Source organism: Corvus hawaiiensis, chromosome 21 (genome assembly GCF_020740725.1).
Source record: "Corvus hawaiiensis isolate bCorHaw1 chromosome 21, bCorHaw1.pri.cur, whole genome shotgun sequence".
Taxonomy (NCBI): Eukaryota; Metazoa; Chordata; class Aves; order Passeriformes; family Corvidae; genus Corvus; species Corvus hawaiiensis.
The window spans coordinates 9,903,660-9,928,707 of NC_063233.1; the positions used below are offsets into that span (position 1 = coordinate 9,903,660).

The 25,048-nt window shown below is 48.8% G+C and overlaps 1 protein-coding gene across 5 annotated transcripts; it reads left to right on the top strand.

The window, feature by feature from the left end:
- The first annotated feature begins 155 nt into the window (after positions 1-155).
- Positions 156-23,968, top strand: SLC31A1 (solute carrier family 31 member 1). 5 transcript variants are annotated; one of them, XM_048325111.1, is made up of 5 exons: positions 156-233; positions 16,666-16,821; positions 19,037-19,109; positions 19,492-19,660; positions 20,265-23,968. In XM_048325111.1, exons 2-5 carry the CDS (start codon positions 16,711-16,713, stop codon positions 20,464-20,466), a joined length of 555 nt encoding a protein of 184 aa, XP_048181068.1. In that variant the 5' UTR covers positions 156-233; positions 16,666-16,710; the 3' UTR covers positions 20,467-23,968. The 5 variants fall into 5 exon arrangements, with proteins under 5 accessions (XP_048181068.1, XP_048181070.1, XP_048181069.1 ...); XM_048325113.1 differs by lacking the exon at positions 156-233 and adding an exon at positions 336-411; XM_048325112.1 differs by lacking the exon at positions 156-233 and adding an exon at positions 6,372-6,468.
- The last annotated feature ends 1,080 nt before the right edge of the window (positions 23,969-25,048 follow it).

Sequence of the window (25,048 nt, forward strand, 5' to 3'; positions counted from 1 at the left end):
CACAGGGGGCGGGGCTTCAGTAGCACCGCGGGGAGCGGGGCCGGCGGGGCGGGGCCGTGGCTTGGCGGGAGCGAAGAGGCGGGGCTTGGATGACGCGTGTGGGGCGGAGCCTTGGGGCTCAGCGGGCGCCTCGGGGGCGGGAGGCTGCGGTAGGGGCGGGGCTGAGGGGGCGCGGAGGGGGCGTGGTGTGGCCATAGCCGTGGGGAAGGCGGCGGGGTCGTGGCGGTCTCGTGGTGAGTGACGAGTGGGGTCGGGGGGGGGTCTCGTGCTCCCTCCCCCCCCCCCCCCCCCAACCCGCCTGAGGGGGCCCCATGGCCGCCCCCCCTCCCCTCAGGCCGGGACGCGGGACTTCGGGCCGGGGGCACCGGGGGGGCCCAAGGGGATGGGCAGCCCTGGGACGTGGGGGTGGAGGTGAGGGGCGAGCTCGGTGTGGGTGCGGACAGCGCTGCCGGGGCTCCGCGGGAGGCGCCCGGCCCGGCCCTGCGGTTCCCAAGGTGACAGCCGGGCCCCGCGGCCGCCGTGCTGCCCTTGCCGGCGCTCCGGGCTGAGCCAGAGGGCCGCGCATGGCTCCTCTGAGGGCCCTGCGGGTCCGTGGGGCGCTCGGGAGGGAATGTTGGGGACACCGGAGCGCTGCTGTGCTCCAGGTTTGGCTCTCGTGTCTCTGAGCTACCCAGGGACATCAGCAATGCGCTGTGTTCTTAACATCGGAATCCTTGCGTGGTTAAATGTCTGAGCTGGCCCGCCGAAGCAGTTTTCCACGTTCGCCTTGCACCTTGAGAAACATACCTTTCTGTTACTTTGTTTAATGAGGTTTTTGTGGTTTGTTGTGGTTTTTCTGTGTTTTTCCCCTCTTGGAAAAGTGGTATCTCTGTGTGCTTTGTGAGACCCACTGGCTTTAATTCCACCTTAGATCCAAGTGATGTTGAAATGCAGGCAAACAATGCATGGGAGGTCAGAGTGGCAATAAGGGTTGAATAATTTCCTGGCTTTGAGTATTGGCACTGGTTAGAAATTTGTACTGTCAGTTACTTACTGGATGTTTGAGCAGGAAGTTGCCAGGTCTGTTGCAGAGCTGAGTTTGCAGTAACTAGGGAGGTTATTGCAACGATTGAGGTATCAGTGATTCCATTTCTAAAAGGATAAGATAAAGGCGAGTGTTAAGCAGATGTATATTGTGGAATGTGTGATGAATTTAGAGTGAAACCTGGAAAAGGCCAGAATCTTATTTGTGTTAAAAAACTACAATAATTTGGTGTAAATTCGTGGTGGGAGCAGATTGTTCCAATCTTGGTAAGGCAGGTGGACATGAACTTCTTCCAATGGGAAATGTGGTTGCTTGGATGAAGAGTTTGTTGCTTTGGCTCCTGTATTTTTATCAGGTTGATTGTCAAGATAGTTGTGTTTTTTAAATGGTGAAGACCTATGTGGCTAAGTCCTGGTGTGGCACTTCGGTTTTAGGTTTTTTAGGTACAGGTATGCCAGAATATCCTGAGCTGGAAGGGACCCACCAGGACCATCAATCCTGGCCCTGCCCAGGACACCCCAGCAACCCCACCCTGGGCATCCCTGGCAGCGCTGTCCAAACGCTCCTGGAGCTCTGGCAGCCTCGGGGCCCTGCCCATTCGCTGGGGAGCCTGGGCAGTGCCCAGCACCCTCTGGGGTAGAACCTTTCCCTGCTCTCAGCCTGGGATAACTTCAGGCCATTCCCTCAGGACCTGTCACAGAGCAAAGATCAGAGCTGCTCCTTGGGAGGAGCTGCAGCCCCTGGTGAGTTCTGACCTCAGTTTCCCCTTCAGGATGAACAATCCCAGTGCCCTCAGCTGCTCCTTGTGTGCCCTTTGAGACCCTTCACCATCTTCCTAGCCCAATGTTAGATCTATATATATTTCCTATTTTTTTTTCACTGGTATTCAGCACTGGCCAGTTTTAATGCCAGTGTAGTGGGGAAGAGGCTGTAGCAGCACATCCTGCAGCAGTCAGCAAGCATCGCATCTTAATCACTTGTCCTTTTTTAATTTAAGCTTTGTTCATAATTCTCATCTATATTTGAGTGTGCAGTGGGCTTGTGGTTCCACACAGTTCCCAGGCAGAGGCCAATTCTTCCTGTTGGTGCTCGAATCCCAAGCTCCAGAATGCTTACTAGTCCTGCTTCTTGTGTCCAGGTGGATGAAATGCTCCTCTCAAGTGTTTATTAAATTGGCTTTCAGTCTTTTTGATCTTAACTTGCCTCTGCTTGAGCCTGAGGTCAGCAAAGCTTTTGCAGGATTTTGCATGAGTAACCATATGGGATCTTATAGGGTAAGTTAGCATTCAAGTTAACGATCCCAAATCCTGTAATTTGTGATGTAATGTTTCCTGAGGCTTTCATCAGGCTTTGGACTCTGCATTTTTTTTCCCCTATCCTTCATTAAAAAGGGGGTACTGGGAATAATGTGTAAATGTTGCTGTTTAAATGAGAATTGGTTTTATAACTAAGGATTTGTTGGTGAAGCTCTGACTGCTCTGCTATACAATGCGAAACTAAAGTCATGCTTTTTGCTACAAACACAGCAATTGTTGAAATAAGCAGGTTTTTGCTTCTGCTCTCCTCCCCCCACCAAAAGCAAGGTAATAAAGAAAATATAAGTACTGGCAGGAGTTGCAGGCTCCCACACAACTTTGTGGTGAGAATGGAGAAATTTTCTACAACCGTTTCCTACTGAGATTTGGCTGCTTTTCATTTCATATCATATCAGATTTCTCATCTAGGCCAGGTTGTTAACTAAGCTGAGAGTTAGGATAATTTCTGCCAGTAGAGAGGAGGAATTAAATCACCTTTCCAAGTCACTTTTGCATGTTTGCTTTTTTATTTTAAAGGTATCATCCCTGCCACTGACTCAGACTTGCAGTGGTACAAGGACAAGGTTTGTGGGGTGTTTTTTTTTGTTTTTTCTTTTGAAAAGAGGTTTGGGAGGATTTTTCACTTCTTCCTTTACAGTGTAACTTCAAGGTTTGGATTAGTGAGACACTCTATCCCTGAATGAAAGCTTAATGCCTGAGAAGGGAGGGCATTGAGAATAATCTTTTCCAGTTTTATATTACAAGTAAATGACAAAATCTACCACGTTCACACAGTGAGTTTTGAGCAGGGCCCTGAGGAGTTTCCTTTCAGCTGGCTTGTTTTCCAGTTAGGCATTAGGTCCAAGACAGAACTTTTTGGTCTTTGAACTAAAATGTGCTATTTTCTCCTTTCCTTCTTGGTTTTTCTATTGGCTACGAAGACCCCTCTACCCAACAGAAAGCTGCCATGGTTCTGCAGACCTGCCTTCCCTGCCCTGGCCTGAAGGTCACCTGAAAGTTAGCAGGAGCCTGCAGCAGAATTTTGGGAAGTTGAGCTGAAGCACATTGCCAGCATGAACTTCTCCACAAGTCTGCCCGGAAATCACTGGGAGTCTTGGCAACTTTTTCTTAGGGAAGGATGAAAAAGACTCAATCTAGTTTATGTTGTTTTTCTCTGGGAAATCCAATCTTAGTTAATCAACTCCATTGCCTTTTGTTTCAATCTAATTTTCTGGAAATGTTCCCAATCGGGTCCTGAGGAACCAATGATTTTTTCATTAACCATTTTCTTCATCTGAAAGCTGGAATCTGCTAATGCAACTGTGATTGCAGCCAGAACAACGGCTTTGCTTCCTGCACTTTTCCTCTCTGTGTATATAACCTTAGAAAATCATACATTTGCTGTATCACAGGTGTAAATGTCATTTATCATCTGATAAAAAGGTTGTACAAGCATATAATCTTTTCACTTTAATATTTATCTAAATGAATATAGCAGTGAGTGCATGGTAGCTCTAGAGCACAGGCCAAATGCTGTAAGTGACCAAGGCTCTTCTGTTCTCACTGCTTGCTCAGCATGTCCTGGTATGAAACTGGGAGAAAACTGGGAACAGAATACAGGTGTTCTGGTGTGGAACTCACAGTGAGTGCCCCAAGCTCTGTTCTGAGACTTCATGAGAACCACTTCACTTCCATAAACCTTCTTTTCCCACACTTACTCATTAGTTATCATGGATTCAGATCTCATTCCTCTGATGAAGGTAGAGGAGCTTGGAATATGAGCTTTGTGATATATTTAGCTGATCTTCTGGCTAACCTGGGTAAAGAGGAACCCTGACAGTCTTGGCTGTTCTTCGTTTCTAAGCACTGCCTCTGTTGGGGGAAGGAGTGTCTGGCAAATACACTTTCAGGCTTTTTTCACATTAAAGGTAATGTAATTGGACTTGCTCTGTAGGATTAAGAAGTGCTTTGAGGCCACCTGTGAGGTGCAGTGCACATCCTGAGCTAATGCTGTGAGCTCCAGAGAGCTGGGAAAAGCAGCTCTTGGAAAGGGATACGGCTCCAGCCTCCTTAGGGAGAGGCTCCTCCCTGTGACCCAACCTGCTCCTTATCTGATGTCTTTAAATGGTGGCTGCACTCTGGGTGGGAGAACAGCAGCAGCTCGTGCCACCCTGGCTGCTCCTGGTGGGATCTTCCAGAGGCTGCACTGGGAGCCAGGGATCCCCTTACTCACTTGCTTTCCCCTTTAACCTTCCCTGCTCCGAAAGGCATTCTACTGAAGAGACTCAAACCACTCATTGGCACAGCTGGTCTGCATTTTCAGGCTTGCACCTTTGACTGGGGAAGGAGAAACACTAACAAATGTGGAGCAGACTCAAAGGCAGTGCTCCCAGTAGGAGCCATCCCAGTTCACTCTCCTGCAGCCCTCGGGCAGTGACCGCAGCGCTGCCATCAGTGTGGCTCCGTGGGAGGGCATTTCCGATAGGTAAATCAGCCCTCGTACATCAAAGTGATAAGGGAAGTGGGAGCACAAGCTCCCGAGGAGCACACCCAGCCTCGGGATACTGTGCAAGTGAAATGCAATCAGTGTTGGTCTGGTTTTCTCAGCTCCCGTGTTTGTCTGAGCTCCTGGTCTAATGGATTTGACAAGAGACTGAGTCAGGATTTCTGGGTTCTCTGCCAGGACGGTTTTATACAAATCAACTTACCATTGGCTTTGATGCCCTTCATTAACTTGGGATAAGACATTATCTCACAAGGACGTGCTGAACTTTAGTGTTTAAGGTGGTGTCAGGTGAGACTGAAGTGTGTTGGAGGAGTATGTTATAGATACTGAAACCTGAACAGCTGGAAACAAAGCTAGTTGGGAGTTTCACAGCTGTCCTCATGTTCCTGTTACAGGCTTGCTTGTACTTGTAAAGCCGTTTTTGTGCTCTTTTCATACAGGGCACAGAGCAGTGTCTGTGGGATCTCCTGCTGTATGGGTGGTAAAGCCTAATGCACTTACTCTGATTATTTTGCTTCTAGTTTAAAAAACCTCTTGGCAGCAGCATGACTTAACTTAATTTTCTGAATTCCTCCAGTAAAACCCTCCAGGACATCCTAAGAGCAGGATCCATGTGCACTGCTTGTCAGTTGATCCCTTTTTGTGTAACTCTTGCTTTTGATCTTGGTTGAAACCTCAGCCCCCACCACGAGGCCCCTTGTATTGCAGGGCACAGCACAGCTGTTCTTGCACTTTTTCTGCTTTGTCACTTTTTTTTCCCATAGCAGTTGTTGGCTCCAGCCTTCCAAGCAGAGGGGTCCCAGAGCCAGCTACCCCGACAGGGTTTGTCTTGTACATAGTGTTGAAGAATTTCTGCACAATTGATGGTTTATCTGCCTTGTTATTTTTTTCTCACTTCCCAATGCTCCTAAAAACTGATAGCTTTGAAAACATCACACTTCTTCATTATGGGACAGATAGAATCACAGAATGGTTTGGGGTGGAATTACCTTAGAGCTCATTTTGTTCCACCCCTGCCATGGGCAGGGACACCTCCCACTGTCCCAGGCTGCTCCAAGCCCCAATGTCCAGCCTGGCCTTGGACACTTCCAGGGATCCAGGGGCAGCCACAGCTGCTCTGGGCACCCTGTGCCAGGACCTGCCCACCCTCCCAGGGAAGAATTTCTTCCTAATATTTTATCTAAACCTTCTCTCTTTCAGTTGAATACTAAAATACTTAAATACTAATGGCAAAATAAACTAAGCTTGCTTTGTTATCCAAAAACAAGCAAACCACTAATATATCTGATAGAGATATGAATGTTTCAAATGTGTTTTGGTTAATGTGTTGGAAAGTAATCTCTGCAATGCACTTAATCAGATCAGGGAGTTCTAAAATCTCTTTGCATTTTTGCAAAGATCTCATGGGGGAGACTCAGGAGCTGCTTTTGCTACTCTGTGGATCTCTATGTGAGCATCCCAGTGCTCGGTCTGGTCCTAAGCTCATCTGAGCAGTAGTTAATGATTAGCCTTTGATAGAGATAATGATGTGCTTGTCAGCATTATGTGAGGGTTGAGAAACTTTGATCAGTCTCAGACTTGTTGCCTCTCTGGAGAAAAAGGCTCTCCTGGAGTCGGTAGATGGAAAACCTGTCTCTGGAAGAGTAAGTACTCAGCATTTTTTAGCTCTGAATCATTTCTGCTGTGGATTAGCAGCTCTGTGGCCATCCAGGGGTTTGAAAATGATGAAAAAGGCAGCTCTTTCCCAGAGTGATTTTTTGTTACTCACAGAAAAATTGTTGATGGCTCTCGTTCCAGCTTTCCATGCCCTACAGTCACTGCTCTTCCTGTCAGAAGAGTGTCATGAGGCCAAGGCTCTTCCAAAGATAAGTTCCTTTCCAGAGAATTGAGTTGATTGCTCTTTTCCTCTTCTTGATATTGGAGGTCTTCTACCTTGCTGAGATTGTATTTTCAGTGATTCAGTAATTTCAATAATAATTCTAATAGTTCAGTTGCATTTTCAAAAGGCGAATGTGCAGATGCTCTGTTCCATGGATTGAGGCTATGAATTTGTGCTCTGAACCCTTACAAGTATTTGCATCACTACCTGGAAGCTGTTTATATGTCACTGTGCCATCCTATTGCTGTTTGCCAAGATCATGGATCAAGAGTAGGAAGGTGCCTCTGGTGATGGATATTTGGCCTTAACCATCTGCCAAAACAGAGGTCGACTTCCTGGGCTTAATTAAAAACCCACTGGAATGGATTTTGCTGCTGGTGACCTGAGTTCTACCTTGCATTTTACTCATGAGCAGCTTGAGGCTTCTGAAAACAAGTGTTTGGAGGCACAAAAGAATTTGATTCTTGTCTGTGGTAGAACAAGTTCTTGTGTTGAGGGACGGTCATGGATGGTGCTGCAAAATGAAATGAACGCACATCCGTATCTCCTCTGCAAGAAAAGGCATTTTTCCAAAAGTCAGTCTTGTGAACTCTTAGGTTTTTAGTCAAAGCCTGCATTCCAGAGGTGACCCTGACATGCCAGAGTAGGAGCTGGAAATCCCGGGGTATCCCAGTAGGAGCTGACATCAACACGTGGCTGTTGTGACAACGTTTGACACAGGCTGGAACACGGCAGCTCCAGGGAAGGGGAAGGGTTAAGTGGCCACCTTAAAACGCTGTGTCTGCACATGGACACACTTCTGAGGAATAATTACAGACAAACAACTGCTTAAATATGAAAAGAAAGGAGGGAAGTGGAATTGCTCTGCAAGGATGCTTTCCCATGTGGTGGAAGGTAATGAGTGTGTGGCTGTCCTGGACATGGAAAAACGTGTGTACATTGCTTAAACCAGTGTGTCTCATATACATGTGAATCAACCTCCTAAAAATTAACCAGGAGTTCTGAAGTGTGGTTTTCTTGCTATTCAGAGTCTCAAAACACCTGAAAGCCAGTTCAGAACTTGTACAAGTGTTGCCTTTTCTGGGCTGAGTCTGATGATGATGTTGAAGAGCAGCCAGAGAGGGAGAATGAGCTGTGTGAAAATGGGCAAGTGGTGTAAGATGTGGGGATCTCCTGTGAATCACCTGTGCTGGACTCCCTTTTATGAGGCCTCTAATAAACCAGTGCCGTCCATTTATTACCCTCAGCTTTAGTTTTATCTGCATGGGACAAAGGTATTTATGCTGTTGCTAGATAACATTTATAATGAGATAATAACAGATAACTCTTGTTCTCCACCTGTATTAAAGGCCACTAATGCATTTCTAGGACACACGGAATCACTTTTGCCCCTGAGGCCCTGCTTTCTTGGCAATGCACTTTTTGACTCTGGTTTCATTTTGTGTCTCCTGAGATTATTTCATAGTTTTATGGGGTTTAAGGCTTGAAGGCGCCATAAAATTCATCTGGTCAGAGCTGTTTATGCTGTGTAGCCTGGTGTGTGTCCTTCCCAGTCCAGCAAACCACGGAGCAATGGTTTATCAGGATTAACTTGCAGGTAGTTCCCTGTCTTGCATCCTGACATATCTGTCATTCCTTATAGATGGAATGCTTCTGCCTGTGGCTACTGAACATCCACAAACAATAGTCTGTGTCCTTACCCTGTGGACAGACACATTTTTGTGGGAGACAGGCTTCTTTCCATAGGTGTACAGGTGGTGCAGGAGGTGTTGAACCTGCAGGAATCTGGGGGCTGAATTAGTGAGCACGATGAAGAATCTTGTATGCAAAAGGTGGTTTTCTTTTTTCATTTGAAGAGAAAACTCTCCCTTCATTTAAAAAGAGCTGTTATAGTAGAGGAATAAATGCTAGGAGCTGTTCTTGATCAGGGCATGTGAAATAGGAAGTGAAATTCTCCACTAGGCCTGGTTTTTCTAAGGCAGCAGAAGTTGCCTAATCTTACAGGATACACATCTTGCAAGATGGAGTTTTAAATATTAATATATTTTTATATTAGAAAGTTGTTGAAGAGTATCACAAGGTTCAGGACTCTGTCCCATTTGTTCTGAGCTTCCCCCGAGGCAGCAGGATGGTTCCTGCTCTCTGGCCATATGGATCACATCTGCCTGGTCACCATTCCTGTGTTTGGTTGTGTAACAGCTGAGCAAAAACCGCCACTGAGGATAAGGAAGCATCATCTGTTTATTCAGGAACTAAGTAATCTTGGAAAATATGGGTCACATGGCCCTGCTTTTCTGTCTCCTCTTCCCAGTGCTGACCCGTGTCTCCTCACTACTCAGCATCCTCAGTTGTCCTCAGCTGATGAGCGGGTGCTGAGAGTTCTAGCAGGAGCTTCCCAGGTGATTCCTGCCTGAGCACCACCCACCCTCCTGCTCCTCCATCCCAGCACGGCTCTTACACCCCTGCCCTTTGAGCCATTCTGCCTTATCTCTGCCTAAACTTCCTCCGTTCCTGCCAGGAAGGGAAGGCCCTCAGGTTTCTCCTCCCTGAGAGCTGAATCCCAGGGGCTTTGTGAGCTGGGTTTGTGTTCCTGTGTCATGCCTTCGATGACGTGAGGAAGAGAGGTGAAGCTCTGATGGTGTGGCCTGCTGGTCTGCAGACCTGGGGTGACTGCTTGCTTCAGAAGGCTCTCACATGCCCAGGGAGTGCTGAAGTGCTTCTGTAGATGCTTCCTGGGGATTGCCTTTGATGGAAACTTGTCAGTTCTAGCTCTGAATTCACGCTGGCGTTGGCTATAAGGAATTTTGGTGTCTGCCGTGCCTTTCCTCTGATGTTATCAGGCTTAGAGTCTGAGGTGTTCTGCTCTGCAGGATTGTTTTCGGCTGCCTTTCACTCCATTGGGCCTGTGGGTAATGACATGGTGTGTGCTTCACTTAATGAAGTCCAGTGCATTGTCCTGTAAAGAACAATCTGTCCTGGGTTATTTTTTTTTTCTTGTTCAAAGATTACAGATTTCCTGAGGTGTCTGCAGAAGCTGGGAGATTAGGAATGACCGTCCCCTTCTAGGGAAGCCTCTAACAGAGAGTTTGCTATGAAAATAAACTCCATCAAAGGGACATTATTGTAGCCATGGCGAGAGGAAGAGCTCTGGCCCCTCCTCAAGTAACAGGGATTGTGCTGAGTGACTGTGACCAGCTTTGCTTTAGTTGGACAGCTGAGGGATGCTTTGATTCAGAGCAGAGGACAGCACCTTAAGGATTGAACATATGCTGATACTTCATCATTAATTAATGTATATAACTGCATCAAGCTGCCAAATGATGTGGTGCAGTTCCAGGAAGTTTGTGTGAGCCTGGAACTGGAGTCCACAGTCTGGAACCGGAGCACTGTTTGGGGTTTTTGCCATGTCAGTGGGTGCTGTGTGACAGCTCCATGTGGAGGGGTCAGCCTGAGCCTTGGGGAAACAGCAGCCCAATAAAGAGAGGGACAAATGTGTATTGGTACAAGAAACACGAGGATTTGGTAAGAATAAAATAAGCACATGATGGCAGCCAGGAGGCCTGAAGGATGGGTGTTTGGAGGAGCACGTACTGCAGGGTGTGATTGTCAGCCCCAGCCCTGTGATCTGGCTGTGCTGCAGTGAACCTGAGCTCAACTCTGGCTTAAGGTGTCACCCCCAAACCTCCCTGTGTGGGTGACATGGTTTTGCTTCATTCTTCTCCCACATCCTGCCTGTGGGGTTTGTCAGGATCACCTTAATAAGGGTCTGTCTCAGCCTGGGCAAATCCCATCAGCTGTGGGCACGGCTCATGGACAGCAGAGTGGTTTTGATGTGCCAAAACTTTGTCATTGCCTTCAGCATCCACAGCTGTGCTATAATGGTTCCGGGTGGGGTCCTCAGTGGAGGATCAGATCTCCTGTGTGGATTTCTCTCCTCACAAAACCTGAAAGCCCTGCATGTCATTGTAAAAGCCCATTCTTTGCCTGTGTTGTACGTTCCAGCTGTGAGAGCTGGGCTCTGGGTGCTTCCAGCTTGGCTTCCTGTCCCTGCTGATGTCCCTGCTGACTGCTTCCATCCTGGCATGTCACAGGCTGCTCAGGCATTGTCCCCTTTTGACCCTGAACACAAGATGTTGTCTGCAGCCCTGCTCAGCTCTTTTTTGCCCATTCTCTGCTCCCCGCACTGCACCCTGTGGCGTCTCAGGCTGGACATCCTGCAGAGTGCCTGTCATCCTTCAGAACTTCTGAAACCCATGGCTGTGAAGAGCTCAGCCTGCTTACAGGTAGACATGGAGAATGTGCCCTGTGTCACACTGTGTTCCTGCCTGGCTCTGCTCATCCAGCCTGAGTCCATTTTCAAGCTTCCGTGGTCAGGGACAAGCCCCAGGAAATGCAAACTTGTACAGCCTGACCCTCAGCGTGTATTGGAGGTGCTGAGCTGTGCCCCTCCCTTTCCCTTTATCTGAACCCCTTCTGGTGTGTTCAGCTTTTGGGAAGCCTTAAACTTCTGGGAAAAGCTTTAGGATGAGACTCTTAAGGTAGTGAGGCAGTACCAGGGCAAGCCACAGTTCTTCTGTGATCTCACAAACATTCCTTGAATTCTTAATATAGCTCTAAGAGTTCCTTCTTCAGGAATTGTGCAAGGGAAAAACAGAGGTGTGCAATTAAGTGTGCTGGGCACAGCACAGTCCCTCCCTGTGTCTCAGTGCCAGCCTGGGGTTGCTGAAGCTGCTTGGGAGAGTTCCAAGAGGAATTTTCACACTGGGAAACAGCAGTGTGTGTCTGTAACACGTGTTCTGCTGCATTACTGAAAAATGTAGTGTTTGTTCCCTGTGTCTTTTAAAGTGTGTCTTTATAGCTGGCCCGGGGTGCTGGGTGCTCCTACAGCATGAACAGGTAGAATTGGTCTGTCCCACAGTGGTGCCTTTAAGCAGCTCTGGAGCTATGCCCGGGATCCTGGAAGAATCACAAGTCCACCCATTTGGAAAGGAAGCAGTTAAAGGAGAAAAGTTTGCCAGGAAATTGAATAAACTAGAAGCAGTACTTAGGTCTCCTGATGACGAGCTCAGTGGAACCCACAGCTAGAGCCAGTGAACAGAGCTGCAGTGTCTGCAGGCTCCTGCTTCCCTCCCACTCCATTTACAGCACTGCTAAACAAAAAAGGGATTGGGCTTGGGACCACAAGCTGGGAGCCAGTGGAGCTCGGTCTGCCAGGGGCACTGCTGTAAGTAGAGCACCAAGAACTCCTGGGTGCCTTTTCCATTCCTTCTGTGTTTTTGCTGTAGCATTCCTTTGTGTCACGCAGCACTGAGCCATATGTGATGTGTAAGCAAGAGATTTTTGCTTTTCCAGCTGGCTCTTCTTAATTATTTTCCCTTCCCTTTCTCTCAGGAACTTTGATTTTAATTCTTAGTAAATATTACCAAGTCTTTCTGACTTCTTCAGAAGAGAGGGACCTCCTGACCCTGTTCTTGCTACCAGACGTGTTGGTGGAGAGACGCTGGGTACAAATCACTCCAGCTGTGCTGAGAGGAGTCAGGAGGGTTCCGAGCAGGAGCCAGTCCTATGCTGGCCACTGCAGCAGCACCCTCTCTGTGGGACAAATAACTGCTCTAAAGAAGACTGAAGAGGTGATTTTTAAGGCTCTAGTCCTTTTGGGCAGAGCCAGTGGAATTAGTTTTATTTCTTGTGTTTTCTGAACTGGCTTGGGAAAGATGAGGCACTGCTTAGAAGGGAAGAGTTGGTGCTGTAATGGGTATTGCTTTAGGGCTCCAGTGTTAATCCTGTTAGACTTCTGATTTGGAAAGGGGCATAATTCCCTTGGAGTGTGACTTTAAGGAAGATCTGTTTGACACTGAGCTGATTGTGAAGTACTTTCTGGGAGCTTGGTAGATCCTTCCCATAGTGTGTCCTGTTTCTGCATTGAAAGGTGTATTTTCCTTGGGTGTTTGCCACAGGAAAAACTGTGATTTGCTGTGAAGCTGCAGGACTCTGGATGAACACAGCAGAAGCAATAGATTGGGAAGCTGTGGAGGGGCTTATGTGTAATGGCAGTGATCTTGTGGCTGAGACCTGCTTGAAAAGACTGCTCTGGCTTTGGCATCTCATCAGGTCCAGCTCCTTTACCTGCACTCATGTGTGCCCGGCCATCTCCTGCCTGTCCTCCCCTTCTCTGTGCCTTGGAGTTGCAAACGTGGCCTCCTGGTATGTGTGAGGTGAGGCAGCACCGTTTTTGTGTTGGTGGAGGGTGAAGGTGAGTCCTGGTGCTGACAGTTCGCTGCTGTCAGATCCTGCTCCTGGCTGCACCTGTCCTGAGCCAGCCTGGTTTGCAGAGCTGCCACGGTGGCATTGCAGGGCTGGGACAGAAACCTCTGTGTGAGCAGGGCCTGCCTGAGGTCCTGCTTAAAGGAAGAGGAGTCCTGGGTGGAGCTCTGAGTCTTGCAGTTTTTCTTAAAAATCTGAGGGGTTGTGAAATGGAGGCTGTGGCTTCTCTCACCTGGGGTAACAGCACGGAGAGGGGAAAGAAAGAAGCCCTGGAGGAGAATGTCCTCATTCCTCTCTCCTGTTCCTCCTGTTTGTTTTCTTAGGCAGTAGGTTACTGCAGAGCACAAAGTATCACTCTGTGTGTGTCCCTTGTGACAGGGACACCCTGGGGTCTGTCCCCTTCAGGTGTTCAAAGTACCTGAGCCTGATGCAGTCGCGGGCTGTGGCAGATCCCTCTCCAGGGCTCCGTGCTCAGGAATCCACTGCAATGCCTCTCCCTCTCAGTGCAAACATCTGGAGCAGGCAGCAGCCAGAGATCAAGTCACCCATTCAGACAGAAATACCTGCTGAAGGCTGGCTTTGTACAAGGCTAAACCTATTTAAAGAATTTACAGTAATAGAAACTGGGGGAGGGCCAGGGGGGCAGATTTTTTTCCTTCAGGTATGGAGTCAGCCTTGTTAAACCACCACCTTCTGGTGACACACAGAGCTCCACATCTCTGTCAGCTTGTTTCTTAGGAGTTGTGCGAGCCAGCCAGGGATTTGCTGCTTGGAATATTACACACCCATTAACCTATTGCTGCCCTATATATTGTTTTTTACCTCAAGGCATAGATAGAGATCTCCTAAGTTGTAAATCAGACTCTGACTGTCCACTGGAACTGATTTCTTTTAAAAGAGAAATTTATCCACTGTTTGTTACCTTCAGTGACACAAAACACAGCTGAAGTGGCTCAGATGAGCCACTGATTTCCTCTTAAGCTGCTTAATACCCCATCCTTTCAGGATCTCTTAAAATGTCCTTCAGTGTTGGGTAACTGCAGCAAGAGGTTGGATTTGGTGTTGGAGCACTGGGATAGCAGGGCAGGGAGGAGCTACACAGGTGAGGGTTAAACTTGCCTGCCCAGCCACAGGCAGCCACTCCTGAACACCTGATTGTATTCTTTGTTCCTACAGAGTAAATATCCTGAGAACACAGCCACTGTTTCTCCCTTTCTGCAGACAAATGATGATGAGTGAGAAGGAAAGGAGGGAAAAGCTGACACAGCCCAGCCACGAAGGCAGTTTTTTCATCTGGTAACCAGCCAGGGCTTCTGTGGAGCGTTTTGGAACCTGCTGAGCTTGGCAGGAATGTGAAATCCTAAAAGGAATAAATAATCATTGGACAGTAGTCACTAGTGAGGATGTTGTATCCAAAGGAAAAGCAAAGGATCAGTCAACTGAGAGGAGAAGAGGGAGGAGACAGAGGGGCAGCTCCCATCTCTGCTCTGTGGGACAGGGACAGCACCCAGGGAGCGGCTGGAGCTGGGCCAGGGCAGGCCCAGGATGAGAGCAGGGAAAGGTTCTTCCCCCAGAGGGTGCTGGGCACTGCCCAGGCTCCCCAGGGAATGGGCACGGCCCCGAGGCTGCCAGAGCTCCAGGAGCGTTTGGACAGCGCTGCCAGGGATGCCCAGGGTGGGGCTGTTGGGGGGTCTGTGCAGGGCCAGGGGTTGGACTGGACGGTCCTGGTGGGCCCTTCCAGCTCAGGATATTCCATGGTTCTATGATTCCAGGAGATTTTGGCTGGGGGAGAGGGGAAGTTCTTGTGTGACGTCTTTCCTCTCACTGCACACTTACCTTTGATCCTGTGCATAAAGCACTTGGGCTATTCTTTTTCCTTCCCTGATGCAAAAGACAATTTGATGTTTGTGTGTCTTGGCAGAGGATTCATTTCCCAAGTGTTTGTATTTTGGGACTGCAGTTCTGGAGCCTGAACGTTTCAGCTCTGGAACAGGATAATCTTCCAAGCTGTGCCATATGGAAATCACGCTGGGCATTCTGCAGGTGTCCCTTGGTGAAGTGTTTCTGTGTCAGCTGAGCTGCTGCTTGCATTGGTCTCCTTTTTATCTCCCCATAAACATTTTTCTGGTCTCAATATTTAAGCACAAATCAGGGGCAAAGTGAGCTGAAAAATCTTAGCAGAAATGTGGACAGGGAATTCATTGTGCTTTAGCCAGTACCCTTAGATTCCATGACAAGTTACTTTCCAGGGGATTATTGTGAAGTCGTCTGATGCAATAAGGGATGGGGTACAAACTTCATCTGCACAGAGATGCAGAACATACCTGAGCTGTGGGTTCCTGGTGTCGCTAATCAGGCTTCCCTGCATTATTTAATTTCAGTGTTTGCAGGGTATTACTTCTGTCTTTCTCTTGAGTCCCTCCCCAGCAGTGCTGACTTAGTTTCCTTATCTTCCCAAATCTTTTAATTTCTCTCATTTCTCTCCTTAATTTAACCCTAAAGCCCTTAGATATCACCCCTGTCAGGGATGCTCCACGGGGCTGCACTGGCACTCATGTTCTGGGCTACCAGTGACCCCTGCTCAGGGTTGCTGTCACATTGACCCAGCTCCACCACCAGCTGCCTTTGGGGGTTATATTTGGTATTTTCAGTTTTGAAAGCTCTTCTAGAATGTCACTTCCTCTCTCCAATCTAAATACAGCCATGCCTCCCTGTTCAAACACCATGCTGCCTTTTGACTTAAAAAACTGAAAAAACACACTTGTAAACTCTTATGGTTTATGCGGAAGGAAATAAGTCTCATTTCTTTCTAAACTTTAATTTGATAAAGTGTCCGAACTTTGCTTTTTATTTCACTTGGTTTTACTTTAGTGCAGGACTGAAGTGGGAGGGTACAGATTATTCCAGGCAGGGCCCAGCAGGACAGATGCTGTGCTTGCAGGACTGACTGGTATTCCCAGGTTATTTTCTCTCCCATTGCTGTTTCTACCTGATGATGTTCATTTCCCACCAGCAATTGCCAGGCAGTGCTGGGGCAGAGTGCAGCAGCCATGCCCACAGCTAACCATGGATTTTTATTTATTTATTTTTAGTGTGCCCAGACATCCCTGATTTGTGGTAACCAGATTAGGGATTGGGACTGGCAGTCTCTTGAGTGTTTCTCTCACTGTGGGTAATGTGATTAGAGGGGAGATGTGGCAATGTAAAGCTCATGGAAATGAAATTGGATTGCCTGTGGCTGTTGCAGACCTTTCCCTGGCAGTAGGTCTTGTACCAACTAACACAATTTCTGTGTTAAACATGTTCCAAATAAAATGCATAACTGTCAATTAAGAGAAACTCCATAATCTGATCTTTAGTATATGCAATTTAAAGTGGTGATTGTGATATTTTTGCCTCTTGCAAGACTGCACTTGGGAAGGGGCTCTGTTTTTTTCCTCATGTAGGTAAGAAATGTTCCTTTATGCTGAGCACTCGTCCCCAGGCGCCACCTCAATCAAATTAGGCTGCAGAGGGACACACCTCCTTTAAACTGTCCTGCTGTGTGCTCTCTGTAGCCAGAGCAGGAGCGTGGGGATGCTCCAGGAGTTTTCCAGAGGCAGCAGTTCTCAGTGGCTTGGAATATTTTCTCTTGCAGTAGCAGTAGAGAAACCACATTCCGTTTAGAAAAGGGCTTCATTTTTTGTTTGTTTTTCAGGGTCCCACTTTTCTATGTGCCTTTCTGAACCGCTCTGTCCTCAAGATGTCTCACCACATGAACAGCTCCATGCTGCCAACCTCGCATCCGCCTGAGCATCACCACTCCTCCACCACAGCCCCGGGACACAGTCATGGACCTGACATGATGATGATGGTAAGTGGAGAAGTCAGGATTAACCAGAGAATTTTTCCTTGTCTGTGGTTCAGAGTAACTTGTCATCTTAAAGACTGTGCTCTTGAGAACTGGGAATTAACCTGAGCTTTGGAAGGTGGGAATACTTCCAGGTAAAACCCAGATCCCATTGTGGGTCTTCTGGAGTGAAGGAGCAGCATGAGGGGATACGGAGCAGGAAATGGATTTCAGAGCTGGAGATCCTTTGGCAAAATTGTCTTCTCTTGCAAAAACCTTTCCAGCAGCCAGCCTGGTGTCTGCTTGACAGCCAACTAAGGGCAGAAATGCAAAGCAAGCATTCTGCTGCAGGAAGTGGATGAATGGAGTTCTCCAGGCTGGCAGTGAGAGCCCCAGGCAGCCCTGAGAGGATTGCCCAGCAGCGTGAGGGGCTCTGCCGAGCTCCCTCTGTGCCCGTCCCTCCTGAACTCTCAGAGCACGCTCGGTTTGGGGAGCAAAGCACTGCCAGGGCTCTTTGCCATGTTGGTATTAAGGCTGGACTGGTCCTGATCCCTGCTGCTGCAGCAGACTTTGATTCCTACAGGTTCAGACTTGTGCATTTGGCATCACTGGGGCTTTGCAGAGATCCTGGCCAGAGTTTCCATGGAGATGGCCATAGGATCAGTGTTTGTGTGTAGCCAGTTCTAGGAACTTTTTCAGCTTTTTCTCCTTTGCCTAAATACTTTTGGAGTGAGTTTCAGATTATTAAAACGTGTCTGTTTCTGGTTAAATTTCAAAAGAAGGGGAGAGAGGGCACATTTCCATTTCAAATGAGAATGTTCTCAAGGAGTAGATTTTACAAACCTTCAGTTGGAGTTTGTGTGCCTGAGGAGAGAACCAAGAATCTCTGCTTCTACTTCTATTGCAACCAGTGTCACAGCAGGAGAAGAGAGCACTAGAACAGCCTTGGTGGGCATGGCCCACGTGGAGCTCTCAGTCCAGCACTGCCACTGCTCTTGTGAAGCTCTTCCCATCATCTCACAGCTCAGTATTGACATCCCTGGGCCATTACTTTCCATGAAAATGTCATTTCTTTGCACATGTCAAGTGTTCCCTGGATAGTTACAGGACCCTGCCTTGCCCTGCAGCTGAAAACTGTGAGTAATTGCACAAGATTTTGAATTCATACTGCAAATAAATCTGTCAGGGAAGGCAGTACATAGGTACAGCATCTTAGGTAACAGACTGAGTACATTTAATGTGTGTGTTCCCATTCCTCACTGGCACCAAGTAACAGGCTCAGGCTCAGCTGCAGTTCTTTGATTTATGTGGCTTTTGTTTTAAATATAAAGACGTTAAATTCATTGAAGAGATGAAATTACTCTCTAAAAGCTATTTTACAGTAATTTCTGCTCTGGGGAAAAATGAGTGTCTGCTGATTCTTATGGATGCTGAAATGAACCATAATTCTGAGCTTCAGCAAATAACCTTAATTAAGCAATGAGGGAAGTTCAAAGAGAAGTTCCTCTTGGTTGGTCAGTACTTGCCATGTGAAAACACTGTGTGCAGCTGTGCCCAAGACATGCCAAGCTGTATTTACCTAGATGGGAAGTTTGTATCACCTCCACTGGCCTGGGGATCATTGATGGCTCCCCTTCCCCTTCACTGTGCAGGCTCAGGAGCCCTTTTTTTCACCCATGGAAGCTGCAGTCCTGCTTTACCTCCTTGTGGTAGCTGTGTTTAGGCCTCTGTTTCCCTTAGGATATTGGGAATTCCATAGGGAGACAACTGTGCTGGCACAGTGCAGGAGGGGAGCAGAGGACTTACCTGTACAGCCCTTACCTGCATCATACAAACAGAGTCAAAGTGGGGAAGGGAAAGTGCCCTGTCCCCAGTTCCTGAGGGGATGGAAGGCGAGGAGGAGCTCCATGAGGACATCCCCGATCCCTGACTGCTGCTGATGCTGAGGGGAAAAGGAGCTCCAAAAGCAAGGAGAAGGCACTTACCTGGAGTTCTGTGAAGGACAGGGCCTCCTGCCCAGGGCTGCCTGAAGGAGCTGGGAACTGGAACATCTCATCCCTGTCTCACCTGTGTGTGTTACACCAGATTTACTGGAGACTTTCTTGGTGTTTAGGTGGTGACCAAATAAACTCATTTGAGTTCTTGTTCTGATACAAACCCCATTGCTACACCTTGCTGTGAGCTCCATCTTGGGATGAGCTCTTCAGGCTCATTTTGGTGTTCTTTGTGTTTTGGGCAGGCCATGACTTTCCACTTCAGCTGTGAGAATGTGCCATTGCTGTTCTCTGGACTTACAATCAATTCTCCTGGAGGTTAGTAACACTGTCTTGTGCAGTCCAAACAAAAGGTGTACAGTTGGTGTTTCAGGATTCATAGTTCAGGAATTACCCTGTTCCTTGTGCTAAAAATACATGGACACGCTGTGTTGAATCCGGTTTAAATGGCATCTGTGGGGTGAAAGAAAAAAAGATGTTTGTACAGTTCAAGAATTTGGTTTTGTTAGCAAAAGTGATTGCTGGTTCTGCTTTATGGGTCAAATTGCAGTGAGTGTCTGGCTAAAATTCCCGTTTCCCACCTATCTATGCAAGCACACAGAGCCATGGCCTATGCAGCACAGTGGGGCTGTTCAATCATGCAGTGACTCTGCTGACACATTTTCTTGCCCAGAGACAATAATGTTTCCTCTCTTGTCAGAAATGGCTGGTGCTTTTGTGGCTGTCTTCTTCCTGGCCATGTTTTATGAAGGCCTTAAGATCGCCCGGGAGTGTCTGCTCCGTAAATCCCAAGTCAGCATCCGCTATAACTCCATGCCAGTGCCAGGCCCCAATGGCACCATCCTGATGGAGACACACAAAACCGTGGGGTAAGGATTGCACTTCATTCTAAAGCAAAGCTCTGCAGATGAAACTGGCACAGAAGAAACTTTGTGCAGCCAGTTTTGATCTCTGGAGGGTGTCCTGGCTCCAGACTGGGATGCTGCGTGGCACTGGAGGATGGGGGACACCTGGGCACCCTTGAGGATGGAGACAAAAGGAGGAAAGCAGCAAGGAGCCAGATGAGCTTGGGGTTTTTGTAATGCATGTGTTTGGGGGAGTTCTCAGGAACAGAGTTTGGGTGTTACATCCAGTGACCCCGACAGAAAACACTCAGGATCCTTTTGCTGACAGGTTGTCAAGGCCTCTGTGCAGAACAGGAGCCAGTCCGCTGTTGAATGGGAGGGTAAAAGAAGCTTGGTGGAGTCTGTTTCTCAGCTAAAAGTTGTGTCCTCCCAGCAAGCTCCGTGCTTGCTTTGCTCTGTGAGCAAAACCAGCTCCAGGTGCCAGCTGCATGCAGGAGTCCCTGCCCAGGCTGGTGTCACCTTCTCTGCCATCGCACGCCCACCTTGCTGTCCTGGCAGCTTTCTCTTTGGGGATGTGCATTTCCCACCTGTCCTGTGTTTGCTGACTTGTTTGGGTTTGTGTTCCCAGCCAGCAGATGCTGAGCTTGCCCCACCTGCTGCAGACTGTGCTGCACATCATCCAGGTGGTGGTCAGCTACTTCCTCATGCTGATCTTCATGACCTACAACGGGTACCTCTGCATCGCCGTGGCAGCGGGAGCGGGCACCGGATACTTCTTCTTCAGCTGGAAAAAGGCCGTGGTGGTGGATATCACAGAGCACTGCCACTAACACTGGATGTGCCCACAGGCCTCTCTACCCCACTGCTCCCTGCAAGTGCAGCCAGCCCCGAGGACTGGAGCATTCCTAAGCTGCCAAGAGAATCGTGATAAAGAAAATCAACTGGAGTTCACCACAAGTTCCTGGAGGGGTGCAGGGATGTGAGGAGCTGGGACACGCTTCTCCCCTTGACTCTTGAGAGCCCCTTCTTGGCCAGGATTTGCTTTATTTTTAGATTATGCTGTGATTGAAATTAGTTGGCTGACAGAACCGTAGAAATTATTGTTTTAAAAAGAAAACAAAACCATTTTATTTTTAAATTGTAAATGCTCATCAGTGGGGGTTTAATGAACAGTAGGAAAAGATCAAAGTTGCCAATAATGTGTGAATGGCTGTTCTAATTTTGATTTTTTTCAATGTGTACATAATGCCAGGGGAGGAGATTGCCCTGGCATTGTGGCTTTTGGGGCCAATGACACGTTTTGCTCTAGGACTCAGCCTCTGAGGAAGATTTGGTGCTGCACATCAGACACGCTCAGGTGTGTTCTGGTAAGGGAGGACTTTGACCCAAGGATGTGAGCTGTGTGCTTCAGGGGTTGGATGAACCTGCCCTCCAAGCCCACCAGAGGATGATGATGAGTGTTGTTAATCTGATGTATCCAGCAGCTTTACTCAGCCTCCGGGGAGAACACTCGAGTTTGACTGCTTTCCCTTCCCAATTATGGAGCAGATGCAGGATAATAGTTCTGTATTTACAGGGCAAAAAGCTTCTAAATAAACCATTGAACCCACAGATACTTCATGTGGAACTGCACCTGGATGGAACTAGAGCTAAGCTTTGGGTTACTAGGACTGGCTCTGTAAATGAGGCAAGAGCTAAATAATGATTTCATGACACGAAAGTTAAACTGGCTGAAGAAGGTATTCCTAGATGGAGGTGAAGGGGGAAAACAACCATGTTCCTGTAAAGGAGAGATTTGGGGAAGAGGAGAAGGAAAATACAGGACTACAGCAGCCTTCTGTGTCTTCTCAGGTGAAATTTGGAGCAGTGTGGGCTGATAAAAAAGTATTCCTGACCCAGATGACTCCTGTTTGTCTTAATAATCACAGTGTGCCCATGCTGGAGCTGCAGGTTCTCAGTGCCAGGGGGGGACAGGTGCTGTGGTGCAGTGAAGAACTCGGTCAGTGCTGTGGGCTCTGCCCGGTGCCCAGGCGGGACAGGCTGTGAGGGGGCAGAACCTGCCTGGTGCCAGGACAGGCTTGGGGAGCAGCTCTGGTGTAGCACCTGGATGTTAATAAAAGTTGTTCAGAGTGTGGTGCAAAGCTGGAGTCTTCCCTCTACCCAGTTTGCCCAGTTTGTGCCTGTAACTGGCTGGAAAAGAAGACAGTGGGAATTAGAGAAGGGCCCTGAGAACAGGCCCCGCTTTCAGACTGGGGCTGGTGTCTGGGACATCATGAGAACAGGGAATCCTGCTGGGATAAAGCCTCTGGGCATGCACAGGAAGGTTTTTTCCTCTGGAGATGCTGCTGGTGGCTGCTGGCAGCAGCTGTGTGAGGAAAGCTGATCTTTGGAATGACATTTTTTAGCTCCTGAGCCTTCGAGGGTGAGGCCATCCCTGCGTACATGGGTGCTCCACGGTGCTGGTGCTGCTGTCCCTGCACAGAGCCCACCCTCCCACCCTAAGGAAATCCGGTACTGCTGCTACCAGGACTTGAATTGCACCTCCTGAAGTCAGCCCTCCTGGGCTGATGCCAACTGTTTATTTGGACATCTTGTTTTCTCTGGACAGTGTAAATAGAGAATAAAAGGAGCTGAGTTAAAAGCAGGCTTAGGTTCCTAAATAGCTGCTTTCTGTAGCAAATTCGCATCTGGGTGAAGGAGGCAAAGTTATTTTCATGGAAAAGTTCTAGCCACCTCCTGCTGAGAGACAGGAAAAGTGCTTCCTTCCCCAGTCTGATCTTTGAAGGGAGTTCTGTCTGGGACAGAACCTACTGCTGCCCTCTCTGCACCTGTCACAAAGGTAAAACTCCTGTGCCCTCTAAGCAATCATGGGAGGGGAAACCTGACCCTCCCCATCCCTGGAGAGCTGGGAGGAATGTTAGTGTTGGACAAAGAAAATGGACAATCCCTTCCCACTCCTGCTGGAACTGAGAGGAAACCTGAGTGTTTGTCAGAGAAAACGAGCTGTTAAAAGCTGGAGATGGTGGTTGGTGGTGTGGGAGGTTTGCACTGCAGGGCTTGACCCTGAAGGAGCTCAGGGTGACATTGCCACTGCTGCCGCTGGTTTTTCTGGAAGGGGCTGGAATTGTTGCCATTACAATCACAGGTGGAGTGAGGAGTGGCTTTGTGTGGTGACCTCATACACCTCTTGCTGTGTCTTTCTTTGAAACAGAAGCTGCTTGGCCTCACCTTGCTGTCACCTTTTAGCCATCGTTCTGTGTATCCAAGTGACCAGACTTGAATTCTCTGAGGGATGACTTGGGGATCAGGCTGTGGCTCGTGCAGTGTCAATCTGGTTCTTGTTAAGCTTTTCTGCCTCGTTCTACTTGTACCACCTGTGCCCCTGGAATTGTTTCCCCACCAGGATGAGCTCCCAAGGCTCATGTCCTGCCCATGCTCTTCCCAGAGAGGGTACACAGCTTTCTCCAGCATGCACTGGGAAGGGACACTGACCTAGCAGGGGTCACCTGGGCAGGAGTGTCTCAGGTGCCCCAGCTGCTCCCACAGCCTGCACGAGGGGTGCTTTGAGCACCCTGGGCTGCCCAGGGAACGTCAGAAGGGAAGCGGCTGAGGAGAGCAGGGCGAGGCTGTGTCCCCTCTGCTCCTGAGCTCCCTGACGTGCAGCTGGGGAGGGGCATGTCCAGGCTGCTCCCTCCTGCCATGGCCGTGCTTTCCTCAGTTAATGGGACAATCCAGAGAAGCCACTGACCTCCCCGTGCCCCAGCCTCCCCCTTGCCACCCGGTGCTACCACGGTGCCTTCTCAGCCCGGGTTGCTGCGTGCTGTGGCAGAGCCTGAGCAAAGCCTGAGCTCCCTCTGGGTGGGATTGGCAGCTCTGGGGCAGCCCCAGCCCCTCTGCTGAATGTAAAGTTGTCCAGGTAACACGGGAAGGGGAGGGCTGGAAGGATTTCCAGACCTGGGTACATTAAATTCCTGTGTTGACACACATGTAGCATGCTTGGGTGTGCTGTCCTGCTTGGGGGTGACATCCTGTGCGTGTCTTTGTGTCCTGATGTTTGCTCTCCACACGCTGTGCCTCCGCATTGTCATCAAGGGGGGAGCACAGAGCATCCAGGCTGTGGCCCTGAGCAGGCTTTTGTTGCTTTTCTTTGAGTGCCTTTTGAGTTTGTCTGGAGCCAGTCCCACCCAATCCAGCAGGATTTCTAGTTTTGTTTACAGTGGACTGTCAGTTTTGTTTTTACTCTTGCTCTTTGTGGCGGTAACTTGTCTGATGTTACTGTGAAAATCAAGAATCTCCTGTACATAATTAACCAATAAAATAGATTGCATTTTACTGTGGTGGGGGTGTGTTTTGGGAACAATCCTCAGTGCATCCCTCAGAGGGAGCAGCAGGGCCCAGTGTCCCTGTTCAGGTGCTCTGGGATGGGAGTGAGGAGCAGCATCCTCTGCGCCTCCCCAGCTTCCAGGAATGCACCCTGAAGCTCCTGGAATGGGAATGTGGGGATTCACTGAGAAGTTTCTGTTTGTTCCAGCCCAGTCACACTTTGCAGTGTGGAATTGGTGCCTCCCAGATCTGCCTGCCCTGGAGCAGGAAGAGTTGGGGAGAGGAGTTTTAGGGAGCTGCAACAACCTCCTGAGCTGGGGCCTGCTGGGAATGCCAGAACAGCAGAGCCATCCCTGATCCTTTTATGTTGTGTTAGACAGGAACAGCAGCTCTTTTCTAGGCCAGGCTGGGGCTCTTTCCAGTTGGAAAAGTTCGAAGTTCTGTACATTTTCCCAGCCTGACCTGAAATTTGATGCACCTACAAAACAGGAAGCCTGAATTTGACTAACTCCAGTTTGGAGCATTGCTTGGAACACTGAAAAATCAGAACTGGTCATTGTGCTGAAGATGGCAGGAAGCAGCCCTGGCCAGAGGCAGGGAGAACCTCCAGCTCCTGAATTCCCTGCAGGTGTCCTGGGCCTGCCCTGCTCCTTCCCCAGGCTGCAGGCAGCAGAGTTCCCTAAACACCAAGAAGCTGCTCAGGTTTTTAAGTTGCTTCCTTCAGCTCACCCCACTGTGTGCCAGACTCCTGGGTGGGCTCTGCCCCAAATCTCACCTCACCCTGCCCAGGCAGCTGATGAGGGTAAACCCAGGGACCTGCTGAAGAAATCAGTGTGCCCCCTTGGCCTTTTCACGTGACACTATCCATTGGGAACTATTTGGTGAGCTTTGATCTGAGCAGCAAACAGCCCTGAAGCTCCATTCCAAGGATGACAAACCAGGGCAGCTGGGGTGACACTGAGCAGAGCTGAATGGAGGTGGAACAAGGAAGTATGAAGGAAAAGTGGCTCAGAAAATACAGGATATCATTCCACATCCATGTGCCCAGTACGTCATCCAGGTCTGCAGCCATTCCCAGGGCCCAAACCA